Here is a 23318-nt window from a genome sequence, read left to right as displayed (position 1 = left end):
TAGTACAGAATTTACACCAGAGCCTCTGGTAGATGTTTTCACACGAGAGGCTGCTTTCAGCCCAGCTACAGGTTTCCATTACACCTTCCTCCAACAACGGCAAAACGCAATTCAATACTTCAAATGAACCCTTTTAACTTGCTCGTCGCACGATTTCAATGGAAGTCGCACACAGCTGAGAAGAAAGCTGCTTTGCAGCCCTACCTTTTGCAGACAGCACCCAGGAAAGCATGTGGGAAAGCCTGCGAAGTGTACTTCATGTCTGTCTTCAGTTCCATATGCACTATTTTAGGTACGATTACATACAACAGGTTCAAATAAGCAAATAGCCCCATCCCCATAGTACTGTCATTAAAAACTGCCAGTTATGTGCCATAATGTGGCTGCTCCCTGCATTACAGGCACTCCTCTATGAAGATGTATACACGGGGGGACACACAACACGTTTATTAAACACTGCTCGGGTTACCCAGCTGGGCATTTGGTCCCGACGGAAACCACACCACGCCAGGTTCACATGTTATTTAGCAGTGAGGAGCAGGAGCTGCTGGGCGATTCTGCTGCAGAAAGAACAGTGACACTAAAAGGCATGGTGCAAAACCCAGTCTCCAGATGCTGAAAACACCGCCAGTAATGCTTCCTGAGCTATCCTAGCCCTGAGCCCACACCTCCCTGCATTATCGAACTGCTTTATTCATTGTGCAGTGTCTGGAAGAGTTTCAGATTAATCGTTCTGCTTCTATTTGCTGCCCATCGTGTTTTAGCACAACAGGCGAACAACACACAACCACCTGAGGAAACCTACCCACCTCTCCCACCTGAACTCCCCAGAGGGGGCTGCACTCAGCTGGGATGTCCCCGGTGACCTGCTTCTGTGCCCACATCCATATTCTTGCCCACACTGATGGTAACTTGCAGCAAGAGGATGAGGAAGAAAAGCATCTCGAACTACCAGCTCCTCTCCCCCTGCTCCAAAACAGCAACAAAGCAGCGCTGCACACACCTATTTGCTGCCAGCTGCTAAAGCAGAAAGATTTTTGGTTAGGAAATATGCAATGCAGTAAGTTTGGCTACCATCAGGCACCTGTTGCAGCACGGGTACAAACACATCACGCAGTGGTCAACAACTGGCCACAAGTGATAAACTGGGAACACAACCACCTCCCGTGCTCACATACGACATGGTGAGTTAAATCAGCAGAATTAGGATCCACACAGGAGCTTCTAGCATAAAAGGGTACTTTTTCTTGTAAGGATCAAACAGTCTTTTCTATGGTGCAGCACAAAATTTAGTATACAAGTCTCACTTTATAGCAAATGTATCTATTCATTGGGATGAAGGGAAGCAAGCAAACAATAGAAACAGGAACAGTTGTAGCTCTTTACATGGCATAAATTTACAAAACATTACAAAGTTCACGGGTGCGAGAATGCGAAAACACTTCAAGCAGCGAGGTGTTGTTACAAGTCTTCTTCACCATCTCAAAGCACTTCTAGAATGTTAACCCTCAATCTTGCCAACTACTGCATCCTTCTGTCAGTGCTTAAAAAGAAGTGCAGGAAAATGACACAGCTGGCCAAAGGCTGCCACCTAAGAGATGAGCCTGAGAGCAGGGGCCAGCTCTCCTGGATGCTGCTCCCCCTCCAGCACCCCGCACCCTGCCAGCCCACCAGCATGCTCCTACGTGAACACACATCTGCCTTTCAGAAATATCGCCCACTAACCATGTATTCTCTGGCAACAGTTTCCCTGTTCTCTCTAGCACCACCTAAGAGCTACAAATTGGCCAACGGGAGCAAGAAACAGAGAACTCCTTAGCTTTATAAAAAGAGAAAAAGAAAAATCAGTCAGACTTTGTATCAGTTCTACAAGCTTAACATATAGCACAATATTAAGCTTACTGTCGAGTAAAAGCCAAAAAAACAATATTGATTTCATGGGACGCATCATTAGATAACATAATCCACCCACAGGAGTCGCTCACCTGAAAGCAGCTTTGCCAAAGCTAGTGGCAGATCTGTAATTTGAAATTTAAAACAAAACTTACAACACAGTTGGAAACTTAATCAAACACCAGAAGTGCCAAGCAAGATTATAAATAAATTTAAACAGTGCCATATAAACAAGTCTCCATCTCCTTTAGCTGCCAAGTATTTTTTCTAAGTTAGGCACTAACAAAATCAATAAGATTTTTGACTAATATAAGAATCCAGGTTTTATAGGGGGAAAAAAAGTTTTCAAAGTGGTTGTTTACACTGCCACAGAAAGCTTTTGTTCCAGCAAAGATTTCCACAACGCCATGTCTAACGCCAGATGTTTCACTGCACCCATCATGTAGTTCAACACAGGGTTCAATGAGCTTCCTCCCCCCTGCTTTTATGGCACACTAATTTCCAGATTTTCTGCTACATACTCGAAATGGTCATTTACACATTATCTTCAACCAGGAAGACTGCATGACAGATGGATAAAACAGCCACCCGCACGTTTTAACTTCCAGCAGTTTCGCAGGTTTCATAAAACAAACACCTTGTCTCCATTATAAAACGATCCAGGAAGCCCTCCTAGGTTTAATCATCTCATTTAATCTTTCTGAATAATTGAGGATGCTTCCCTTCTGAGGCCCGTACACGTGCAAGTCACAGCACAGTGATCCTACAGCAGACGCACACGTGGAGTTGGTAAGCGTGCTGCCCTGGGTGCTACACTAAGTGCAACCTCTATTTCCTATACATTCCTATATATATTTCATTGTATTTCATTTCAAGCCTTTCAGAGGTGAGTTTGGACAAGGACACCACTTATTTTCTTTGAAACTGGAACTAATTCCTGCTTATCTTTCCCCTTTTTCATGCAAAGGGCACAGGGATAATTAGTTCCTCAAAAGAAATGTTGTAATTGAAAGCAAGGCTGAGAGAATCCATATCCAGTACCTGTGACCACTTCTCAGCACAGTAAATCTCATTTAGAGCTTCCAATATCAAATCAAGACTGTAACAGCCACAAGAAACAAAGTGTTGATTCAATACAAGTCCACCTTGCTAGGGCAGTTTTCTGAATGAATTTGATGAGCTCGCTTTGAAAGAGCAAGCTTCTGACCAAATCAGATGTCTGTCCACGTTAACGTTAAGCCAGACCAGCTACAGGTTGCTCCCTGGAACCAGAAAAAAAAAAAAACACGTACTCCAATGAATGCAGCAGAAATACAGTTGTACAGCTCTAGCATCAGTTAACGTGGGGGCGTCTGCCCACCAACCTCATACACTTCACTCACTTCGCTCCTACAGAAGACTCCTTCTGATCACACTTGGATTGCAGGTGCTTTTTCGGCAGCAGCAGAACTACTTTCAGCCCCATGCTAGCAGAGGCTGCCCTGCAAACAGGGCTGGGACCCTCACCAGACTGCTGTAAGAAAAGCCTTTGTCACTGAGATCACTGCTCTGCCCCACGACGAGCTGCGCCAGGGCATGGCACGGAGGTAGCAGAAGCAACAGAGGTGGTAGTAGGTCTTTGCAAGGGGCAAAGCCCACCAAGCTCTGAAAATTTCTGCCAAGTGACACAAGCTAGTTACCCACAGACCTTTCTGGTCTACAAGCACTATTTACCCATCAAAACACTTCTGAGAAAACAAGCTAGGGTGACAGAGCGTTCAATACTGCCTTGCAGGTTTATTTACTCTTCCTCAATTGAAGACAAAGATATAAAAGGAACTCGGCCCAATGAAATTCTACATCCAATAAAAGTGCCAGAGGCTCCATCTCTGGTGTATATATAATAAACATCTCCCATAAAGCACTATGTGAACACATCAAAGTTCTCAAACTCCACATTTCAACCTTATATTTCCAAGACCCTGATGTTTACCGTCTACAGGACCCAGTGAAAAAACAGAACACTTGAAAGCAAAATCTCCTAAGCCAGAAAAGTATCACTGACACGTCCCTTACTTTTGGACCACACATTCCTAACTCCAGGACACAAAGAAGTGGGACAACACGCTGAGTTTGCAATTTAAGAAGTCAATATATGCATGAAACTATAGAGCTGGGGAGCTACAGCTCTGAACCAAAGCCTATAAAATATAAGACCCGTTCCAGGAGAGAGCTTTGATACAGAGATTAAATTCAGTGACTGCAGTCACTGACGATGGAGGTCTGGGTTCTTCTAGTCGCAATGACTTAACTTCTCTTTAATAAAGAGATTCATCAGTCAGTAAAGTCTGATACATTAAGATACTCTTAGTAGCTAACATTACTGATGCGTGTTAGCTTTTAATGTTTACACAGCTAGCCTAGATTTGAATCTGTTTCAGTTTTTAAGACAAATAAATGGCACTTTTCATCTCCTATGTTAATTATTTGTTCTTGTCTGCTGAGCCTCATTTGTATGGAAATCGAAATTTGATTAAATGCACAAAACCAGCATTTAATGTTATTTCAATTATAAACTATTACTGTAACTGAAATGCATGAAATGGAAAAGAAACTTCCGCACAAAGCCATGTACTGCCAACTTTTAATGAACTCTGCAAGTTGTGTGCGTACCTTGTTTACTTCGCTTATTTCCTTCAGATTTCTCAAGACAGGATCTGGTAGATCCTCTGGCATAGCATTTATTTACAGACTGAAGGAAAACAAAAACAATTCCTGCTTTCGCAATGTAAGAGCTGCTCATTGTATCGAACCGGATGAATCAACCTGTAAGAGAATATTCTGTTCAGATGCGAAGAGGCAATTACTGTTATCAAAAGCTGATTAAGCGTTAACAAAAACACCAACTACAAGTGCTTAGGCCAGTAATTCTTCTTATTCAGATTGTGTTTTGCCCATCAAGTCGTGCTTATATTTTATTACAATAAACCTACACGCTTAGGTTAAGACCTGTACCTACATGTTCCACTATGGTTTCAATTCTAACACATTTAAGAATGAATGTATTGAAAGTTAAAAAGGCTTTTTTCTTAAATCACTGCTTCTATGTATCCTGACCCACAGTACACTGTATGAGCGTGATTAGATCCTAGTATCTTCAGCACGGAGCCTAACCCCCTGAGTCCTGAACCCCTGGAGATTTTACCCAACACCAGTGCTCAATAAACGCCTGCAAACAAGCATCAGAACCAAACAAAAGCACACTCCCTAAGCATCTTCATCGCAACAACACATACAGCCCCAGAGCTAATATTTATGCTCAGGAGGAAGCATAATATAACCAGTACTTCTCTAGATTGGTATTTACTGAAGCAAGAGAAACTTAAAATATTCTTGACAATTCCAGCGCAATACCAGAACGGTTCTCTTCATTTAATCCTCACTGGAGGCATGAAGCAAACAAAAAACCCTCTCCTTAAACCAGTCCGCTGCACCTGAAAAGCAGTTTTCTTGACTGGGGCTTCTCTTGGACCCACAGCTGAAGTTCACTGGAGCAGGTACCGAATCTGGTACAAAAATGCTTGCTGAAAGCATGCCAGCATGTAAAGAGCCCGACAGCAGCCTGGATGCGATGGCTTGTGGCGGTGAGAAGTCACTCGCTGAAGGAGAGCTTTTAATGACAGAAGCGAGGCAAACTGCACTTGAGGATGCTCAGACATGCAATCCCTGAACAGTTTTGCTTGTTTTTTTTAACTTGTCTTTGAGCTACTGAGCACCCACGATGCCACACAGACTGCTCTCAGAAAATGAATTTGTACCTAAATGGCATTTCCTCTCAGCTACAGATCAGAGAAATTTTCCCTACCCATTCGTCCCATGGCAGGTTTCTTAATGTCACCTGGCAAATCTTACTTCCATTACTTGTCTTTAAATTCACCCTTACACTACCCCTCAGCGTGGCAGGGTACATACAGGACTTTATAACAAAGCTGCAGTAGGAAAAAGCAAAGTATGATAACGGTACTTTATTTTCAGAGAAGAAAATTGTTTGTGAAGCTCACAAGTCACCATCAGACAATTATTCATGCCATAGATGAAACAATAGAACAAAGTTTCTCAGTAAAATTATTTCTGTTGACTGTTTTTCAGATTAAAAGCCTACAGAAGCACAGAGTGCTGCACCTCTATCAGCTCCACAGAAGATGCAACGCTCACCCATTCACCCATGCTACTGAAATTGTGCCTCAGCACGACCCTCGGGTCACACAGCTTTGGTTTGTCATGGCCTAAGTGTGTTCAGGAGTATGAACACCCAACTGGGCGCAGCACAGAGCCCAGGGAACCAACAGCGCCCTGTGCTATACATACAGAGCCAAACACAGCCAGTACCTCCTCTCAGTTCCAGCACCCCAAAATTAGAGACTATGCCCTTACTTGTCCCTACAAAATGGTATTATAAATTCAAAAGTAAGTGTATGTTATAGGCATTTGATTTTTCTGCATGACCTCAGCATGCAGTTTCATGAACTAAAACTGTGACAGCACTCCAGCTGAAAACTGTGAAACCTAATGAATAACCCTAATGACCATTCTGTACTACTCAGTGCTCTGTCATAGTAAGTTATGCTGAATGACCCTAAAGATCCATCAAAAGATTTTACATCGCGTTCAGGCACATTAGCAGGCTACTTCCCCTCGTCCCCCCCCACTCTCTTTGATAACATACCTACACCCTGCATGAGCTTGGAACTGACCCAGTTTCTTCTTGCTCACAAGTGTCATTCACTCCGATTCATTGTCTGCTCTTTGTCTGCAGGGTAGATTCAATGCCAGAAAGGATTTTAAAAAAAGAAAAAGAAAAAAGAAAACACACACACACACACCACAACCTTAGGCAGTGTGAGAGACCTGGCACTCAGCCAAAGCAAAAACATCAGAGCTTCTTGAATGGGAACCCTGGCTGTGATTTCCTAGGTCTTAGAAAATACAGACTTTGTGTTTCATCACTGTGGCCACTTACTTATTCCTAAGATTGAAAAAGAAAAAAAAAAAAATCTAGTTCCCTATTCCCCAGTACTGCTAAAACCAAACAGCAAAACCAAATTTGCTATTTGAACTGAGCTGAAAGACTGAACTATGCGATGCAGCACTATCGACTGAAAAATATTTTATTTTCCTAACAGTGAGGGTAGCAGCTAAGCAACAGGTTGGCTCGCTTTTTTTCCCTAAAAAACTGCAATATTATGATAATAAGTAGATAGGAAGAAAGGAAGAGCAAAATGCAGCACTGACACAAGAAAGCTTTCAATACAAAGCCAAAGCCACAGGTACTCAAGAAACCTTTCATATGGCCCAGAATTAAAGCCTACATTTCCACTACACTAACAACCTTGTTCAGGACTTGTGATGTGTATGTAAAACCTGAGGTGGGACTTCAGGTTTTAGTACAAAAGAGACCTAAACCCGTGCAGCCCCTAATTTTTGCCCCTTTCCACTGCGGTGGCAGGTGAGTTTCCTACAGCAGAGGAAGTTTAGGGACGTGGGAAATGAGCCTGCTGGAGTCCAGCTTTCTTGAGCCCCCATTACTTAGGAACCATGCTCACGCACATTCAGAAAACAGCGCTATGCCTCACACAAAACTTAAATACAGTCACATACGACACATTAATTTGCCTGACAAATGCAGCAACAGACAAAAAATCCATTAGAAAGATACCAGTAGTGAAATGCTCAACAATTCATCAATTCTGTTAAAGAAAAAAGCACCATAAAAAACTGACTTTGCCCCTTAGAGTCCACACCCTCAGGTCAGGACAGACAGATTATCCCACGTACACCACAAATACTCAAACCGACGTGGCTATTTGGGTGCCTCGGCTTAGCTACGTCCTGGTTCCATCCCCAGTCCTCACACCTCAAAGCCTCACCTTCTGAAAACAGATTTTATGCCAAGATCCTCATATTGCCATGCATCTAAATACTTTAAAATCTTGTATCTATGTACATAGACCCTTCTTGGACATTTTCAGGTTTTTTTCCACAAAGCTGGGGTTATTCTGAACAAGGAAAAAGCATCATGTCCTCAGCTCTGCCTTCAAAAGCTCGGCAGCCTCACCCGCACCTCTTTCCTCACAGAAGACATCCGGACTGCTCCTCCACCGGTGCGACCTCCAGCATGCCCAGAGCCACCTGGGACTGGAAAACCACACAGCAGAGCCAGCAGCCCCCGAAGGAGCAGGCTGGGGATCAGAGGTATTTGCATACAAGCACCATTTTTTGACAGTCTGTGCAGATGATGCTTGCTGGAACGCCCCTCAAAAGAGATCTAGGAAATCTCCTGATAGAAGCAATCCAGACAGCACTGCTATATCTTATAACCTGGTAGGTGCCCACCTAAAACTACACAAAAAAAGGCTAAACACGTTAGAGTAGCTCCTCTCCTCCTCCAAACAACCACATCCTCAGGGTTAGAAAAGTACACATGCTATCATGCCATTCTGGAGTAACAGCTAAGGTACAATATTTGTTCTTACGCAAAGCTTTGTTTCCACTTAAGAAGGATCACCAGAGAAAGAGTATTCCCCATGACCAAATAAACTGTAGGTGTAAAAAAAATAGCAAGAAAACAACAGTTACTCTAGAGAGACAAGTGTTTTCCACAGAGGAGAGGAAAACTTAAATCCAAAGTTTTACATGAACTACATGAGTATTTTCTTTACGTCAGGTTTCAACAAGAAGAGTACTCAGTTCTTGAGTTGCTGTTATCGTGTTTCATCTATCAGAGCAATCAAGGCTAATTTGTAGCCACCATTAAACTGAACGTAGGAATTGCCAGATTCCGGGAGTATTAGGAAGCAGCCCCATTTACTTCCAACAAGAAAACACATGTTTCTACTTTGCAGGAAAACAGAAGAGCTAATGTCACAACATCTTTTTCCAGTACAGGATTCAGAAGCTTTTAAACATATCCTTCAACTTTCAGTCCAAACAAATTCAATGAAAGTGCACAATTTAAGGTCAAGCGTGTACTTAGAATACCTTGCTGCGATAGTCTTTAATGCCAAGCAAATAGGTAACAAAATTCTACCTATGAAGTCAGGCATTTTCAATCACACTGTTCTCCAAAAACTAACCCCGTTTCTTAATTTTAAAACCAAATGATCATGGAAGAAGCCCCTTCCAGGGCCCTAAAGGTCATGGTCTTAAACAAGAATTTAAGAATTAAGGGAGACAGGAAACTGCCCAGCAGGGTAAGTGCACCACAGAAGCATTTGGACAATGCTCTCAGACACACGGTCTGATTTTTGGGTGGTCCTGTGCGCAGCCAGGAGTTGGACTCGATGATCCTCAAGGGTCCCTTCCAACATGGGATATTCTATGATCCTATGATCTATATGCACGAGCACTATTCAAATGCAGCCCACACTAAAAAAGCTTTTGCTCCTGCTTTATTTTTTCCCTTCACATCTTGCACCAGACTTGAGGATCAAGTGCCCAGAACACTTGAAAGCAAAAATTTGATACACAGAAACATTCTGACCTCAGATACTGAAAACACATTTTATCCTTTGCAAAGTAGCTGGTGCAGAAGCTGTCATGTACTGGAGCAAATGGCTCGTGCCTTGAATAGCATTCCAGCGCTCCGGCAGAGCCGAACACGACAGGAATGCAGCCAGTGTTAGCCCCTGGTGCGTGTGTCCGCGGTGTGAGAGACCGCGTGCTGCTTTACTCCGCAGTCACAGTACCTGGAGAGGAGTTTCATATATCAAAACCCTCAGCTTCCATCAGAAGTCAGCAAACAGAAGTGCAATGCGTTCACAAAGAGCCGCCCGACCCGTTCAGAGCAGCGGATCGCTCCCCACGCCTTCTGCCTGCTGTCGCACTGCCAGCGTCCTGCAGCTCCTCGACCCGCTTCCATTATGCAAACGTGTCAGGTACCGCAGCACAGAACTTCGGCTTTGCCATTTTTTAGCTGCCACATCAACAGAAAAATTACTCAAATCCCATCCTCTTATGCTTAGAAAGCCACAGATGAGCACTTACACAATGCAGCATCCTTGGGCAATTTCTCTCTGCTCTACCACCAGAACTGGGGGGTGCTTCTGAATAAGTCTTTGCACTTGGCTACCACTGCTGCAAGATTCCCAGTTCAGCCAGCTTTTCATCATTCGTTCCAAGACCTCAGTAATGCAGTACCTCTGTGTTACTGCACTTTAGTCAGTAAAGAGCAATTTAGGCGTAACAATTTTACAAATTCAGAAATAAAACAACCGCAGTTTTAACTAGTCCTAGAATAAAAAAAGTTGTAACGTGTTTTACAAGTGTGGCATACACAAGGCAAAGTGCACAAACTCAAACCAAGCAGGCATCAGAAGCTGGACGATTTGGTTTTTTTTTGTTTGCTTTTAAAATGTACAGAACAAAACACGTCGCTCTTAAGGCAGAAGAAATCCTTTCTACTCAAATCGCTAACAAAATATGAGCACAGACAAAGCAAATCCATAAATGTAAACGCTGCAGGACAACACTCACCCAGAGCTGCATAAAATCCCTCCCTGCTGCCCGTGCCAAGGCCGTGCTCAGCTCCAGCCCCCCCATGCTCGGCTCCAGCCCCCCGGCTGCCCGCTCCCACGCGCAGACCCAAGTCAAAACGCAGCCCTGGGGACACTTTGGCACTTCAATCACAGCACCCAGGCTGCCGCAGGGAAACACAGCTGCGGCCAGGACGGAGACTGCTCATCCCTCTGCAAGACATGGCACTTTGTGCCTTTTTTTCCACCAGCTTTGGTCCCCACATAGCCTCACCGTGCACCCCAAGTAATTTGGCCCAAAGAGGGAGAGGAACAAAGAAGCATAGCACAGGAGGAATATATGAAGGAGAGGATACAACACAGGAAATAGAGATAATGAATTAAAGTACAACAAGAAGAAAATTGGTAAGTTAAAGCACAAAAAAGCAGGGAAAACCTAAGTGCAGTCGAAGAGTCACATAACTCACCCAGAGCTGAACCCACCTTTCCGTGCACAGAGCTAGCTGATGGCTGTCAGGCACCAGTCAATAAACAGTGGAAACTAAATTTACAGTTAGATCAACCAAGTTTAATTTTAATTAACTAGGAAGCTGAACATTATGCTGTTTAGCTACTGTTAATGAGGCAACTATCAATTCCCATTAAGCTTAAGAAAATTTGTATTTCTCAATAACCCGATCAGTAGGCAAACGCTGACAACAACCTCCTTAGGAGCTCCGTATAACCAACATCGTTAAGATGCTGTTGTCAAACACAGCATCAGCAGGCTGACCCTCTAGCACAAAGATAACACTGAAAGTTTCATGGGAAACCACACCGTGCCAGAGGGTTTGACAGTTTGGGGAATGCGGATTAAAGGTTAATCCTAAACTCGCGTTTTCAAGCAACTCAGTCGCTGAGTTGTTTGAAAACTCACTCGCTACAGCTCATCAGTGACTTAACCAAATGATGCAGATTTCTCCTCGATTCTCGGCAGGTTGCCCACAAACCGTACCATCAGCGCAACCATGCCAGGGGTTGTGTCTGACCCGTGGTGGTACCTAAACCCTCTGCGGAGAGGCAGGCAGGCTGGAGCAAGGACAGGAAGGACCATCACTGATTAAACACCGGTGGCCCCGGCACCAGGATGGGCTTGGGAAACTGGCAAACTGTTCTTTAAAGCTGCCGCGCATCAGAGATACGTGTGCAGTACTGTATTTAGACAGGGATAATATGCTGCGACTGCAGGATGAGCAACAGATTGGCAAGTAGCTTTACCAAAGGAATCTGCTGTTCAGACTCTGTCACAGGAAATCATTAAAAATGTGCTAGACAGTTAGTTATCCTCTGGGAACTGCCTGTGCCGAGATTTTGTGTTGGGACGGTCGGGGGGACTGCCTCATCTCTCAGCACCCCTCCTGGCCACGAGGCTCTAGCAGCCCGCGCTACCACCCTCACTCACTGCGGGACACCGGGACACAAAGGAAGGCGTGCGGTTATCGCCACCCCCTCCCTTCCGTGCTCTATTGCATGACACTCGGGAGCAGAATGGGAACTCCTGCTAGTCATGGCACAAGTTATTTATGTGCACCCCACAGAGTGAAATGAAACTTCATAAAAGTTGCAAGAAATCACATTTTAAAAAAAAAAAAACCAACAGCAGAGACTTGGGCATTACCCAAAGACCAATTCTAGAGACAGCTACCACTCTTGCATTACAATTCAACATCAAAACCAGCCCTAAATTAATTCCAGGAGACGGAATAGTTCATTGAAGCCTCAGTGGGTTTTCTGACATTCACTGGGGGATTTCACATCTTTCGTTCTTAGTACCTGAAGCCCTTAACTCTTGGATCGAGCTGTGCCATTCCTCTGGCACTAGAGGAACACAGGGCACTCTGACAACCAGAGAGGCTGCAGCAGCGGTCTGTGCTCTGCCACTCCTGTGCTCTGGCCTCATCTTTGTCTATTCCTGAATCTACCACGGGGACACAGAAGCCACATCTGTCAAAGTTCCCTTTCTGCCCCTGAGAACCCAACCCACACACACAAACTGCCCTCTGTCTACAAACTCCTTTCTCCTCCTTTACTCTGCAGCCACAGCTAGCAGCAAGCCCACTTGCGCCCCAAAGTCTGCTCAACCATTAACACCAGGAATTACCAGTCCTAAAACATCAGACCTGCTAACGAGGCCTGGTACTGCCTGCCTTGTCCCCACTACACTGGTAGCAGCTGCAAGGAAGAGTTGTCAAATCCATCACCCTCGCTTCGCAGCTCGTAACAACAGCAAGCAGCAGAGCCCCGAAACACCAGGAAAAGAGAACGCTGATACGTAACAGGAGGAGGGAAAAAACAATAACTGGCAGGCTGAAAAACAGGGGGCTTGGTGAGGGGGCAGGCCTACTTCCAGCAACACCGACTGAGGAGCAATAAAAAAAAAAAATAGCTGTCTCACATCACGGAGCCCTCACCTGGGAATCCAGCTGAACACAGAGACAGGGACTACAAGAACCTGGAACAGAATAAATACCACTCACCACGGCTTTCTCTAAGGTCGAGGCAGTGAACAGAAAGCAAAATGAGGGTTTCCATTTGCTTGCTGATGAAATCTCTTCAGAGCAGAGGAAGGCTGTGCCTAGGTCATGTCTAATGACTGAGTCCTCCGCTGAATTAACTAATGCAATATAATTAGTAAAAACCAGACAAATTCCAGCAGAGCATACCAGTTTTATTGCGGGTGTGTCCGGACTTCTATCCCCAGGAGCCGCGCTGTGTTTCAGCCCCACACCTACGGGCCAAGCAGCAGCACCAGCACCGTGCCGGCGAGCCCCCGCACACTGCCAGCCCCGCACGAGCCCCATGGCACGTGAGATGTGCCAGCTTATAGCCAAGGTTTTGGGGCTGTGTAATGAGACGTCTCGCTCCGGCAAATTGTTCTGTACGTTGCCCATCAGATAAGTTGCGCCAGATTTTTTAGAAACAAAACTTAGGTCATGGAATTACTTCCTCCAGCCAGCTTTGAAGTGGAGAAAAAAAGCTGCAAGAAGGAGAACTCAATTGGCTTTTAGCTGCCTGGTAAATGCTCTAACAAGAGAGCCCAATGACCTACATTCACAAGCTTCTGTACTAAACCACTATTACAAAATCCAATATAAAGCCTGACCACGTTTAAGTGTTTTCCATTAGCAAGCAGCAGTATCTTGTTAGAAGAAACATGAAAACAAGTTATTGTCGTTAGCGATGATGATCTTAATTAATCCTCTAAACACTAAAATGTGCCGTCTGGATCATCTCAGACTGTTTAAGCTCCTAAGATTAAATAAAGACCCCCAAACCTTTGCTTTTCAGTTGTGTGATGGGATGTTGACAGGAACTTCTTACGCATCCTCAAACTGTACTACAGAACTGAATTCTTAATGATTTCAACCTCTGATGCTTTTTAGACAACTGACAGAAACGCACGAGTGTCTAAATCCAGTCTGGCACCAGTACAGTTTACTGCGATTCAGTTAAAACATCCGTGAAATACTTCTTTACCTAAAAGCAACAGCTCTCAGTTCAATAACCTGAAGCAGATGTTTTGAGGTGTCCTGGAAAAGATATTAAGCCAAACCCCACCATGGTGAAGAGCTCAAACAAGCGTCTGAACACCAGATACAGTCAATTTAGTCACTGTTTAAAAGAAACATTACGGCAGTCTTTCCCTGTACACCCGTATAGTTGCAAAGGTCTGACACATTCAACTCCACATTAGCAGCTTCCAAAGATAATGAGTAACGCCAGCTAAGGAGAAATGCTCTACTAAAAAACAAAAAAGAACTTGCAGCAACGCATTATAAAGCGGACCAGTAGCCAAAATGAACAGTTGGTGGTCAAAACAGAAAGGGAAAGAAAAGGGAAAGAGAGACTCTGGGACAAACACATCCAAGCTGAGGTTCTCAAAGGCACAGAATTACCATTAAAAGCCCATGGGCTCAGAAAAATGTAACTGCCCATGGTACCTTTAGGAATCTGCATCTCCACAGCTAGTGCTGATGTTAGTGATGGTAACCTGATGTTAGTGATGGTAACAGTGCAAAACTGACTTTTGTAACCAAGACAGAAAAATCCACAAAGAAAGGAAATGTAAATTAGTTTTTAATAAATTAGGAGATAAACTATCTCACCCTAAATGCAGAAAAAATAGGTTCCTGTAAACTCACTGCCTTTCAACTCGCCTGAAAAGATACTACAGTTGAGGAGGCTTAAAAGAAGGTTTTATTTATCTGAAGAGCACAGCAAGAACATGGATACAAAGCTAGTGTCAAATTAACATGGAAGTACAAAGAGGTGCCTGATTCGCCGGGACTGAATTGTGAAGGGACTACACATTCATCTCCGAGTACATAAAACCTCCCATCACTCTGCAGCACTCATTTGATAGCTCCAAGTACAGATTTAAGTTAAGCAAGCTGCAGGCATCCTTTGTAAACTAGTAAGACAGTTGCTACAATACACAGGTTTAAAGAAGCAGGAAGAAAAACAAACACCACTGGGAAAACTAAATTCCAAGCGCTATTCTAACTCTTTGTGAAGAAATCCATGCACTTGCCCAGAAGAGACAAGGGAGACTTCACTACCATTATCGTTGTTTAAAATCGGAAATTTGGTTCTCCGCATCCTTGCATGAACCAGATTTTCCCTATTTGCACCTTTTATCTCACGATAAACCCCAACACTATTTAATCTGCTAAACAGGTGATCTATTTGAGGTGGTAAGCAAAGCAAGTTAAAAGCAAACCTTGGCAGAGGGACACAAGGGTCACCTCGGTGAGACGACCCGAGCTCACGGCAGTCCCCAGGAGGACAGGCATCACCACGGACAGCTCAAGCAGGGCGCTCCAGTAAACAGGATGGGCGAGGGCATCCCAGAAGGAATTTGGAAATTCCTCTAACAGCACTGAGTTCCAGATGCCACGCTGCACGTGGCTGCATTACTTCACACGAAGGTGAATTGAGGTTCGTACCTGACATATGGTTCCACGCGTAACCGTGCGCGTACATATGGGACGACACATATGGCTCGAGCAAGGTTCAAGTGATGCATATGGAGCTGCCGCAGAGGAATCCTAATGCTACAGGTTTCAAAGCCAGTGTTGTACAACCTGAGAGGATGACAGTTGGGGTATGTTTACAAGCAGGATGTTTCTGCCAGTGTAGCTACAAGACCACAGATCTCCAAAGCAGATATATTAGAGCAACAGTGAAAAAAAAACATTCACCTTGAAGGAGCAAAATTCAATGAAAAACTTGTCTTCCTCCACCACGCATCACCTGCTAACTGACATTTGATACCATGCTGGAGCAATAACCGTTCTGACACAGCACGGGAAGTACCATTTTCTAGTTTCTAGGAGGCTACAATGCCCAATTCCATACCTCGGGGGTCAGGGCCAAACCTACCCACCTGTAAAAAGACACAAAACCATGAATCTCTGCTGAACGTTTCCAGCTAGAAGTTTGGCTCTCCGCAGCACTTAGTGTCAGCTATAAAGGAATTCGCCTGAAATCAGTTTCACATAGTATCTTCTCCCACATATAAGCCTCTAGCTGTAACAATACTAGCTAGGTTGGCAACTTTTTTTTTTGGCTACTTAAGCGCACATCATGAGCCCTATATATACACACTGCGCTGTCAACGGTGCCAAAAAAACAAGATAAAACAAAGCAAGTCACACACGCAGCTGTTTCAACATCGAAGTTAGTTATTTCAGCAAGGCTGCCTACACTGACCCAATTGTGTTTCAGCCGTACCGAGAACTTGCTGGAGCACACTTCACTAACACTGTTATGTTTTATTGGTTTGGGTCATAAAAGTTATTTTGAAGAGAAAGGACGAGGGAATTTCAAAGCTACCAGAGGAACGCCACCGCTCTTACTTTCCTATTTACCAAGGGTGAGGATCACCCAGGAGTAATCTCGCTTTGCAATGGGAGGACAGCTTCCAAACCTGCAAAGCTGCCCCATGCTCCGGCTATCGATTCTCTTTGGCAGGAGCAGCCGGAGACGGGCGAGAGCTATGCCAAACTTCGAGGGAGCTCAGCACCCAAGGAGAAACTTGAACCAAGCGACAGAGTTGGAAAAGTAGGAGTTCTCAGCCAACAAACACCAATCATTTCTGGAAAGTTAATAGTCTCAACGTTTCAAACCACCATGCCTGCCGCGTGAATTTCGCCATCAAATTGGAAGAAGGAAAGAAGTGAAGAAGTGAAAAGAGAAGTGGGAAGATGACACGAGAACCGAGATGCCACAAGGTTTTTCTTTTTGGCATAATCAAACGTCACTTGGAAAGCGGGGCAGTCTGGGGGTTATCGCTGGTTCCCCCTCGAAGCGTTACTCCAGGAGGTGTTAGTCACGGAGGCGAGCTGGGGTCTCAGCGTGGCACACACCCGGGGCCCGCAGCACAGCGGCGGGTAAGCAAGGAGCACCTGACAACTTAATCACGCCGCATCTCCCCTGCTAATTAACTGCAGGGCCATACAGCGCTCCACCTCAGCTTTCCAACTTCCCGACTCCTACCCAAATAAAAAGAAGCCACCTTCAGCCAGCACGGGCGCTGCCACTCCCCCAAGCATCTCACCTACACGCTTTGAGGGGCACGGAGCTCGGCAGGAGCCCAGCTCGGGGCACAACTCCCCGGCTGCGGCCAGCTCCGTGCCCGGCTCCGCCGAGCCCCCCGGAGCCGCACCGGGGGCAGCGGAGGAGGAGGAGGAGGGAGGAAGGCCCGGCCCCACCGCCCCTACCTGGCCGCAGCGGCTCGGTGATGCTCAGCACCAGCAGGAAGAGCAGGAGGAAGGTGCCGCTGTCCGCTTTGGGCACCATTTATCCTCCGTTCATCCTCCCCCGGCGCAGCGCCACAAAGCCGCGGGGCGACGAGAGGCGGGAGGAAGGGCAGGAGGAGGAGGAGGAGGAGGAGGAGGAGGAGGAGGAGCCGCCGCCGCCACCACCGTCGCCACCGCGGGCCCCCGGGCCGCACCGAGCTCTTCCCCGCCCCGTCCGCCGCCGCCCCCGGGCGGGAGCGGGCGGCCCTGGCTGCGGCGGCGGGGAGCGCGGAGGTCGGGGCGGCGCCGCGCCGCGGGCCGCTCGCCTGGCTCCGGCGACGCACAAGATGGCGGCCGCGCCTCCCCGCCGCCTTCCCCCCCCCCGCCGCCTCCCGCCCCGCTCCGCCGCCGCCACGCCCCCTCCCGGCCAATCGGCGGCGCGGAGGGGCGGGGCCTGCGCGTGGCCACGCCCACTGAGGGGTGGGAGGGGGCTCGGGGGGGGGCTGCGGGGCGCGGAACGGCCCCGGGAGGGGGCGGGGGGAGGGCGGCCGAAACCGGGGGTAGCGGGGGGGGGGGGGGGGCACCCAAAACGGGGGGTGATGGCCGGGGGGGGCACCCAAACCTGTGATGGTGCCTGGGGGGGTGCAGCCGAAAGCAGAGCTGGTGCTTTTTTTAATTATTTATTTATTTTTAATTACGATTTAATTATAAGTAGGCGCAGACGAGGGTTAAATGAAATAACACCACGCCGCCTGTGCCGGGTGAAGCCGAGGCCCCGGCCGCTTCTCACCCGGCGAGCCCCAGCCCAGGCCTGGCAGCGCTGTCCCGGGGGGGGCAGCAGCTGGAGCCCCCCCGGGCCCAATGGGGCTGGGGGCACACAGCGGGAGGCTTTAGGCCACGAGCCCTTCTGAAGCTCCGTGCGCTGCCAGGCCCTGCCGTGAGCTGAGCATCCGTGGGGAGCCGAGGCATGAGCACATCCTCCCCTTGAAGGCACACATGCCCTGTGATGCCGTGGGTAGAGGCAGTTTCAAGCCCACCAGCTTGGCAAATTCGTCCCCAAAGTCAGCTGGAGCCCCCAAGCCCACCTCACCTGGAGCCTGGGCATGGCCCTGGGGTGAGCATGGCGTGGGAGCAGTGATCCAGGAGATGCCGGGGCTGCTCTGCCCTGGCTTTGCACCCAGGGACTACAGAACAGCCCAAGGTGCCCCAGCAGAAGTGGGGCCAGGGGCTGCAGGTCAGCTGCTGGGGTCCAGGGGCAGCCAGCAGCAGAGGCTGGGGCCCAATAACCAAGGGACGAGGAATGCAAATAGGAGGAAGCAGTCATGGCATCATCTCCCCCTCCCCTGACCGACTGGATTCATTTCCCTTATTATTGCAGAGAAACAGCCCAGTCCTCCAAAATAACCAAGTATTTCCAACCGCAGCTTCCCGTCTGTGCTAAACCTCCAGGGCAGGAGGAAGCAGCGCAGAGCCCCAACCACACCATGGCAGGAGCAGAGCTGTGGGGCCAGGCTGCAGCCCCTGTCAGCCCCATGCCACCCCGTGCTGCTTTAAGGCACCGGGCCTGGCTCCTGCCTCCAGCAAGTCATCCTGATCCTTGCTGGCTGCTCAGTAATGGTTCTCTTAACTTTCTCTAACAATTACAACCTGCCCTTGCCAAAACCAACACTGCTGAAGAGCCAGAATGCCCCAGTTTTTCTTCCCACTTACGCAAACAAGAAGCCCTTGTGCAGGGATCCCTCACTGGCTCCTTCCTCGCAAGGAGCCGAGCCCCGGGCTGCCCCTTCCCACACAGACCCTGTAACGACGGCACTGATGTTACAGCCCCACCTCGGGCCACGGCCCCAGCTCCACGGGGGCCACCACGATTCCTTGCACACCAGCAGTGGCCCCTCGCAGCGTCGCTCACTGCCGACAGCCTCCGTAGCTCTGCAAGTGCTCTGCCTCTTATTTCAGCCGAGGGGGGAAGCGTGCTTGGGCCTCGCACGTAAGAAGAAAAATAACACTCAGAAAAAAAGAAGTAAGAAGTCATCAACAACAAGCTGGTTTTTTTTCCACTTTTGATTTGGCCATGTAAAGCACATTATCTGCTAGTGCTACAGTACCAAAAAAATCTGGCAACAAAGAGCCCACTGATTCCTTAATTACAGATAACGGGGTGCTTGCGACTGCAGCAGGAAGCGGAGACAAGACATCAAAGCGAGTGTTACAGGAATAGCCCATCTGAAGAGCACTCCATAGCCTTCAAGAGATCCAGTTTTATAGCCTTTCACTGAAAATAAATTATAGTTCTAGCAAATACATAAAGGCCCTTCAATCTGGCAGAATCAAGACTAGGATGTTAGTAAGGTTGTGTAGGTTAATTCACTCCAGGGACGACAGAACCAACACTGTCCCACAAGATATTTACTGCAATCTGCTTTTGAGCATGAATTGCACGATACAAAACTAACAATTCTTGGATACCCCATTTGTCTACATGTTATTCTGTGAGCCCGCCACATCCTGGTATGAGCACAACTAGTCTGAAATGCTAGGAAGCATTCAGCCAAGGCTTTTCTGAGCAAAGAAATCCTTCTGCGTGTGAGCATCACCTATTAACTAGGGACATTGATTGTCAGAACACTGAAATAAATAAAATGTTACCTAAGAACTTCATAGTTATTTATCCAGTTTGGTCTTTAAGGGTCACTGAAAACATGGACACATTAGTAAACAGATGCTCTGTACATTCATTTCTGAACATCTGAGAAGTTTTTGTTTGTTTACCTCAAGAAAAACTCAGCCCTCAGTTATTTCCAAATTAAAGAAACCAAAACCTGTTCATTTCATGCAGTCACAAACCCTAGCAAAGCCGTATTGATCAGTTCCTTTTTACAAGGTGCACTATAAAAAGTCTATTCACTTGGAAGGGTTTCCTGTTCAGGGACGTTAGTTTTGGAAGTGGCAGCGGAAACCGCGCGAGAGGAAGCTCTCCACCAGGACAAGCAAGGCAAACACCCCGCACCTTACACAGGTCTGCAGGCACTGCTCAAAGAGCTGCCTAAAAATTTCCACAGATATTCCCTGGGTAAAACGTCACCTGATTATAGCAAACGTCAAGACTGCCAAGTGTTACACAGGCTGTCCTGTACTCAGGCGTGGTGCAGGAAGGGCACACACGTGGCTACGCCTGCTTCCTGCTCAAAAGGTGCTCGGTGCTTCTCCAGCAAAAGTGCTGGTCTCACAGAGATCAGTTCTTACTGGAACACGCACGGCTCCGAATGGTTAAAACTGCTCTTCATCCTTCTGGTTAATTATAATGATTAGTCATAAGTTTCAAAGAAAGGGAGGAAAAAAGTTTTTAAAAGCCCCAGTCTGGCTGTCGGAGGTACTGCTTCAGTTCTTCAGAAGGCTGTTATCCATGCTGGGGGACTGCACGATTGTCCCTAGCCCTGTGCTGTTCCCATCGCCATCAAGTCTTTGAAGTCAGACACATGGAAGCTGAAAAATCAAGTTTGAAAAAGCTGAAATCAACACAAAGCCCCAGAGGCTGATGACAGTGAAGCAATCAACACACAAAACAACAGGAATCCTCCGATCAGCTCTGAAGAAGGTGCTGTCGTGAGCCTTTCTCGAGAATAGCAGAAGCTGGAAGTCAAACTTCCCAAAGAGTGAGGGTTTAAGAAAAAGCCAGATGCAAAGCCCACAAAAAGCAGCAAATCATGACCTACGGAATGGAGGGGCTGAATGAAAACTAAGGAAATGAAGTTAAGGGATGGCACATCCTGCCCTTCCAAGCCCCAAGCAAACAAACAAAAAACCCACCACAATTCTCAAACACAGCCATTGCAAAGACAAAAACTGGTCTGTTGCGGAATGAAAGCATTTAAGAAACTTAACAACAAATCTTTTGTAAACTCAAGATAACCAAAAGAATTGCTAAGACTAGATTTCAATCTGTTAAGTAAAAAAGGAAACCTTCAGCAGCAGAAATATTTTAAGAGTTCTACTTCACTAAATTAAGTTACTCAAGACATTTTTCCAATAGTTTTAAGCTTTCAGGAAGGAGCTTTTTTCTGAACATCATTATGAAAAATTCCTTCATATCACCCTGGGGAGGAGGGCAGGGGGGAGGAAGCTGGCAGACCAAAGACTGAAGAGGAGGATACCCCCCAAAATTTACCCTGTGTGATTACATTCATTTTCTTTTTCATATGCCACAGGTAATTCCCCACACCCAAATCAAATGTGTCTACCAAATTATTTACTGCACAGCTGAGCACCTGGTTAACACAGCATTAGATATAAAAGATGTAGGTACATTTCAGAAAAAAGAAAAACTTTTAAGCTGCTTCCACCCTATCAGCAAAACTAAACACAAAGACTGTTTTATGAAGAAGGTAGAGCACGACCACCATCTCTCAGACTTGCCACCACATTTTTACCTCGGATGAGGTCACCCGGGGCTCTGCAGGACTGGAAGCACCGTTCCAACTGCAGGAGCTGTCTGTGACATCACACAGCGCCCGGTGCCGGGCCAGCCGGCCGCTCGCCTGCGGTTTCAGCAGCTCGGGCAGCCACCATGGTGCGTGGCCACACCACCTGCCACCACGCATGATGCACACCAGCACCAGCTCACACAGCTCCCCAAAGCTCTCCCACCATGGATGATGCTGCGGTGCTTGAAAAGAAGGGTTACAGCCTGAGTGTCACGCTGGGAGAAGGCTCGTACGGCAAGGTGAAGTCAGCCTACTGCAACAAGCTGAAATGCAACGTGGCCATAAAGATAATCGACAAGAGGAAAACTCCCCGGGACTTCCTGGAGAGATTTCTTCCCAGGGAAATAGCTGCTTTGAAACGCTTGCACCACCCATCGATCATCAAAACCTATGAGATCTTTGAAACATCCAGTGGGAAAGTGTACATCATCATGGAGCTGGGGGTAAAGGGAGACCTCCTGGACTACATCAAGATCACAGGAGCCATGAAGGAGGACTTTGCTCGTTTAAAGTTCCAGCAGTTGGCTTCTGCCATCAAGCACTGCCATGACTCAGACCTTGCTCACAGGGACCTGAAATGTGAGAACATCCTTCTCGACAAAGACCTAAATGTCAAGCTGTCAGACTTCGGCTTTTCCAAATCCTTGTCTCGGGACGAAAATGGGAGAACTATTCTCAGTAAAACCTTCTGTGGGTCTGCTGCATATGCAGCCCCTGAAGTGCTGCAGGGCATTCCTTGCGACCCCAAGATTTCTGACATATGGAGCCTGGGTGTCATCCTGTATACAATGGTCTACGCATTAATGCCCTTTGATGATTCTAATGTTAGAAAAATGATCTGTATTCAGAAACAACACAGGATTCCCTTCCCCAAGTCAAAATACCTGACTACAGAGTGCAAGGACCTTATTTACCACTTGCTCCAGCCCGATGTATCTCAGAGGCTGTGTATAGATGACGTTTTGAGACACTCATGGTTGCAGACTTCAAAATCAGAAATCCCTACCTCTCCATCAGCTGCGGAAATTGGTGAGTGTTCCCAAAACCTGCATGACGAAAAGCCTGAGCACAACCAGGAAGCCAAAACCCACACTGCAGAACAGGAAGGAGAGAAGGAAAACGGATCCTCTTAAAAATCGGTCCAACTTGTGAACTGCTGGTTTTTGACTTGAGCTTCTCTGAACCCTTTAAGAAACAGTCCTCGTCTTTTGCTTTACAAAGCATAGAAACATAAAATACCGTGCATCTGCTAAGCTGAATGAACGCTGCTGTTCTAATAGACCCGTCCCTGATACGGTTTGCAGGGACCAGAAGTTACGGTCAAAAGTACATCAGAAAACTTTCAGGTCACAGTGCTGCTGACTGACACATTTCTCACACGTTTCTCAAGTTTCTGATTATACCAGCTGCAGAATTCAGTAAGTAACAGTGCAGGTTATTAGGAAGTGTGAATTGATGTCTGGAACTGCATGCATACTTTTTTCACAACATAACAATTCTCTTGACAGGTCCACTGTACACTCAGCAGCATCAGTCTGAACTCCACTTACATTAAACAGAAGCCCTCTAAAATTCTGGGTCATGTCTCAATATATACACAGTTACATCCTCTCTTCTGCAAAGCACAAGACCAAAGAAGTCTGACAAGCAGGAGG

The 23318-nt window shown here is 46.7% G+C and overlaps 2 protein-coding genes across 3 annotated transcripts in view; one reads left to right on the top strand and one right to left on the bottom strand.

Moving 5' to 3' along the window:
- Nucleotides 1-17561, bottom strand: part of DGCR2 (DiGeorge syndrome critical region gene 2) — a 49316-nt gene extending 31755 nt beyond the window's left edge. The window contains exon 1 of one of the 2 annotated variants that reach the window (XM_083803587.1): nucleotides 17165-17561. In XM_083803587.1, the coding sequence (XP_083659713.1) occupies nucleotides 17165-17243 (79 nt within the window). In that variant the 5' untranslated portion in view covers nucleotides 17244-17561. Of the gene's footprint in view, nucleotides 1-15388; nucleotides 17101-17164 lie in introns of those variants that run through there. The other variant, XM_083803588.1, reaches the window with a different exon arrangement.
- Nucleotides 17562-17800: 239 nt separating this feature from the next.
- TSSK2 (testis specific serine kinase 2) lies at nucleotides 17801-22890 on the top strand. Its single transcript, XM_083803572.1, has one exon. The coding sequence runs from the start codon at nucleotides 21828-21830 to the stop codon at nucleotides 22794-22796; it is 969 nt and encodes a 322-aa protein (XP_083659698.1). The 5' UTR covers nucleotides 17801-21827; the 3' UTR covers nucleotides 22797-22890.
- Nucleotides 22891-23318: the final 428 nt, after the last annotated feature.

The sequence above is a fragment of the Anser anser genome (genome assembly GCF_964211835.1).
Source record: "Anser anser genome assembly, chromosome: 18".
In the NCBI taxonomy this organism is placed as follows: Eukaryota; Metazoa; Chordata; class Aves; order Anseriformes; family Anatidae; genus Anser; species Anser anser.
This window is presented reverse-complemented; position numbering and strand designations above follow the sequence as displayed.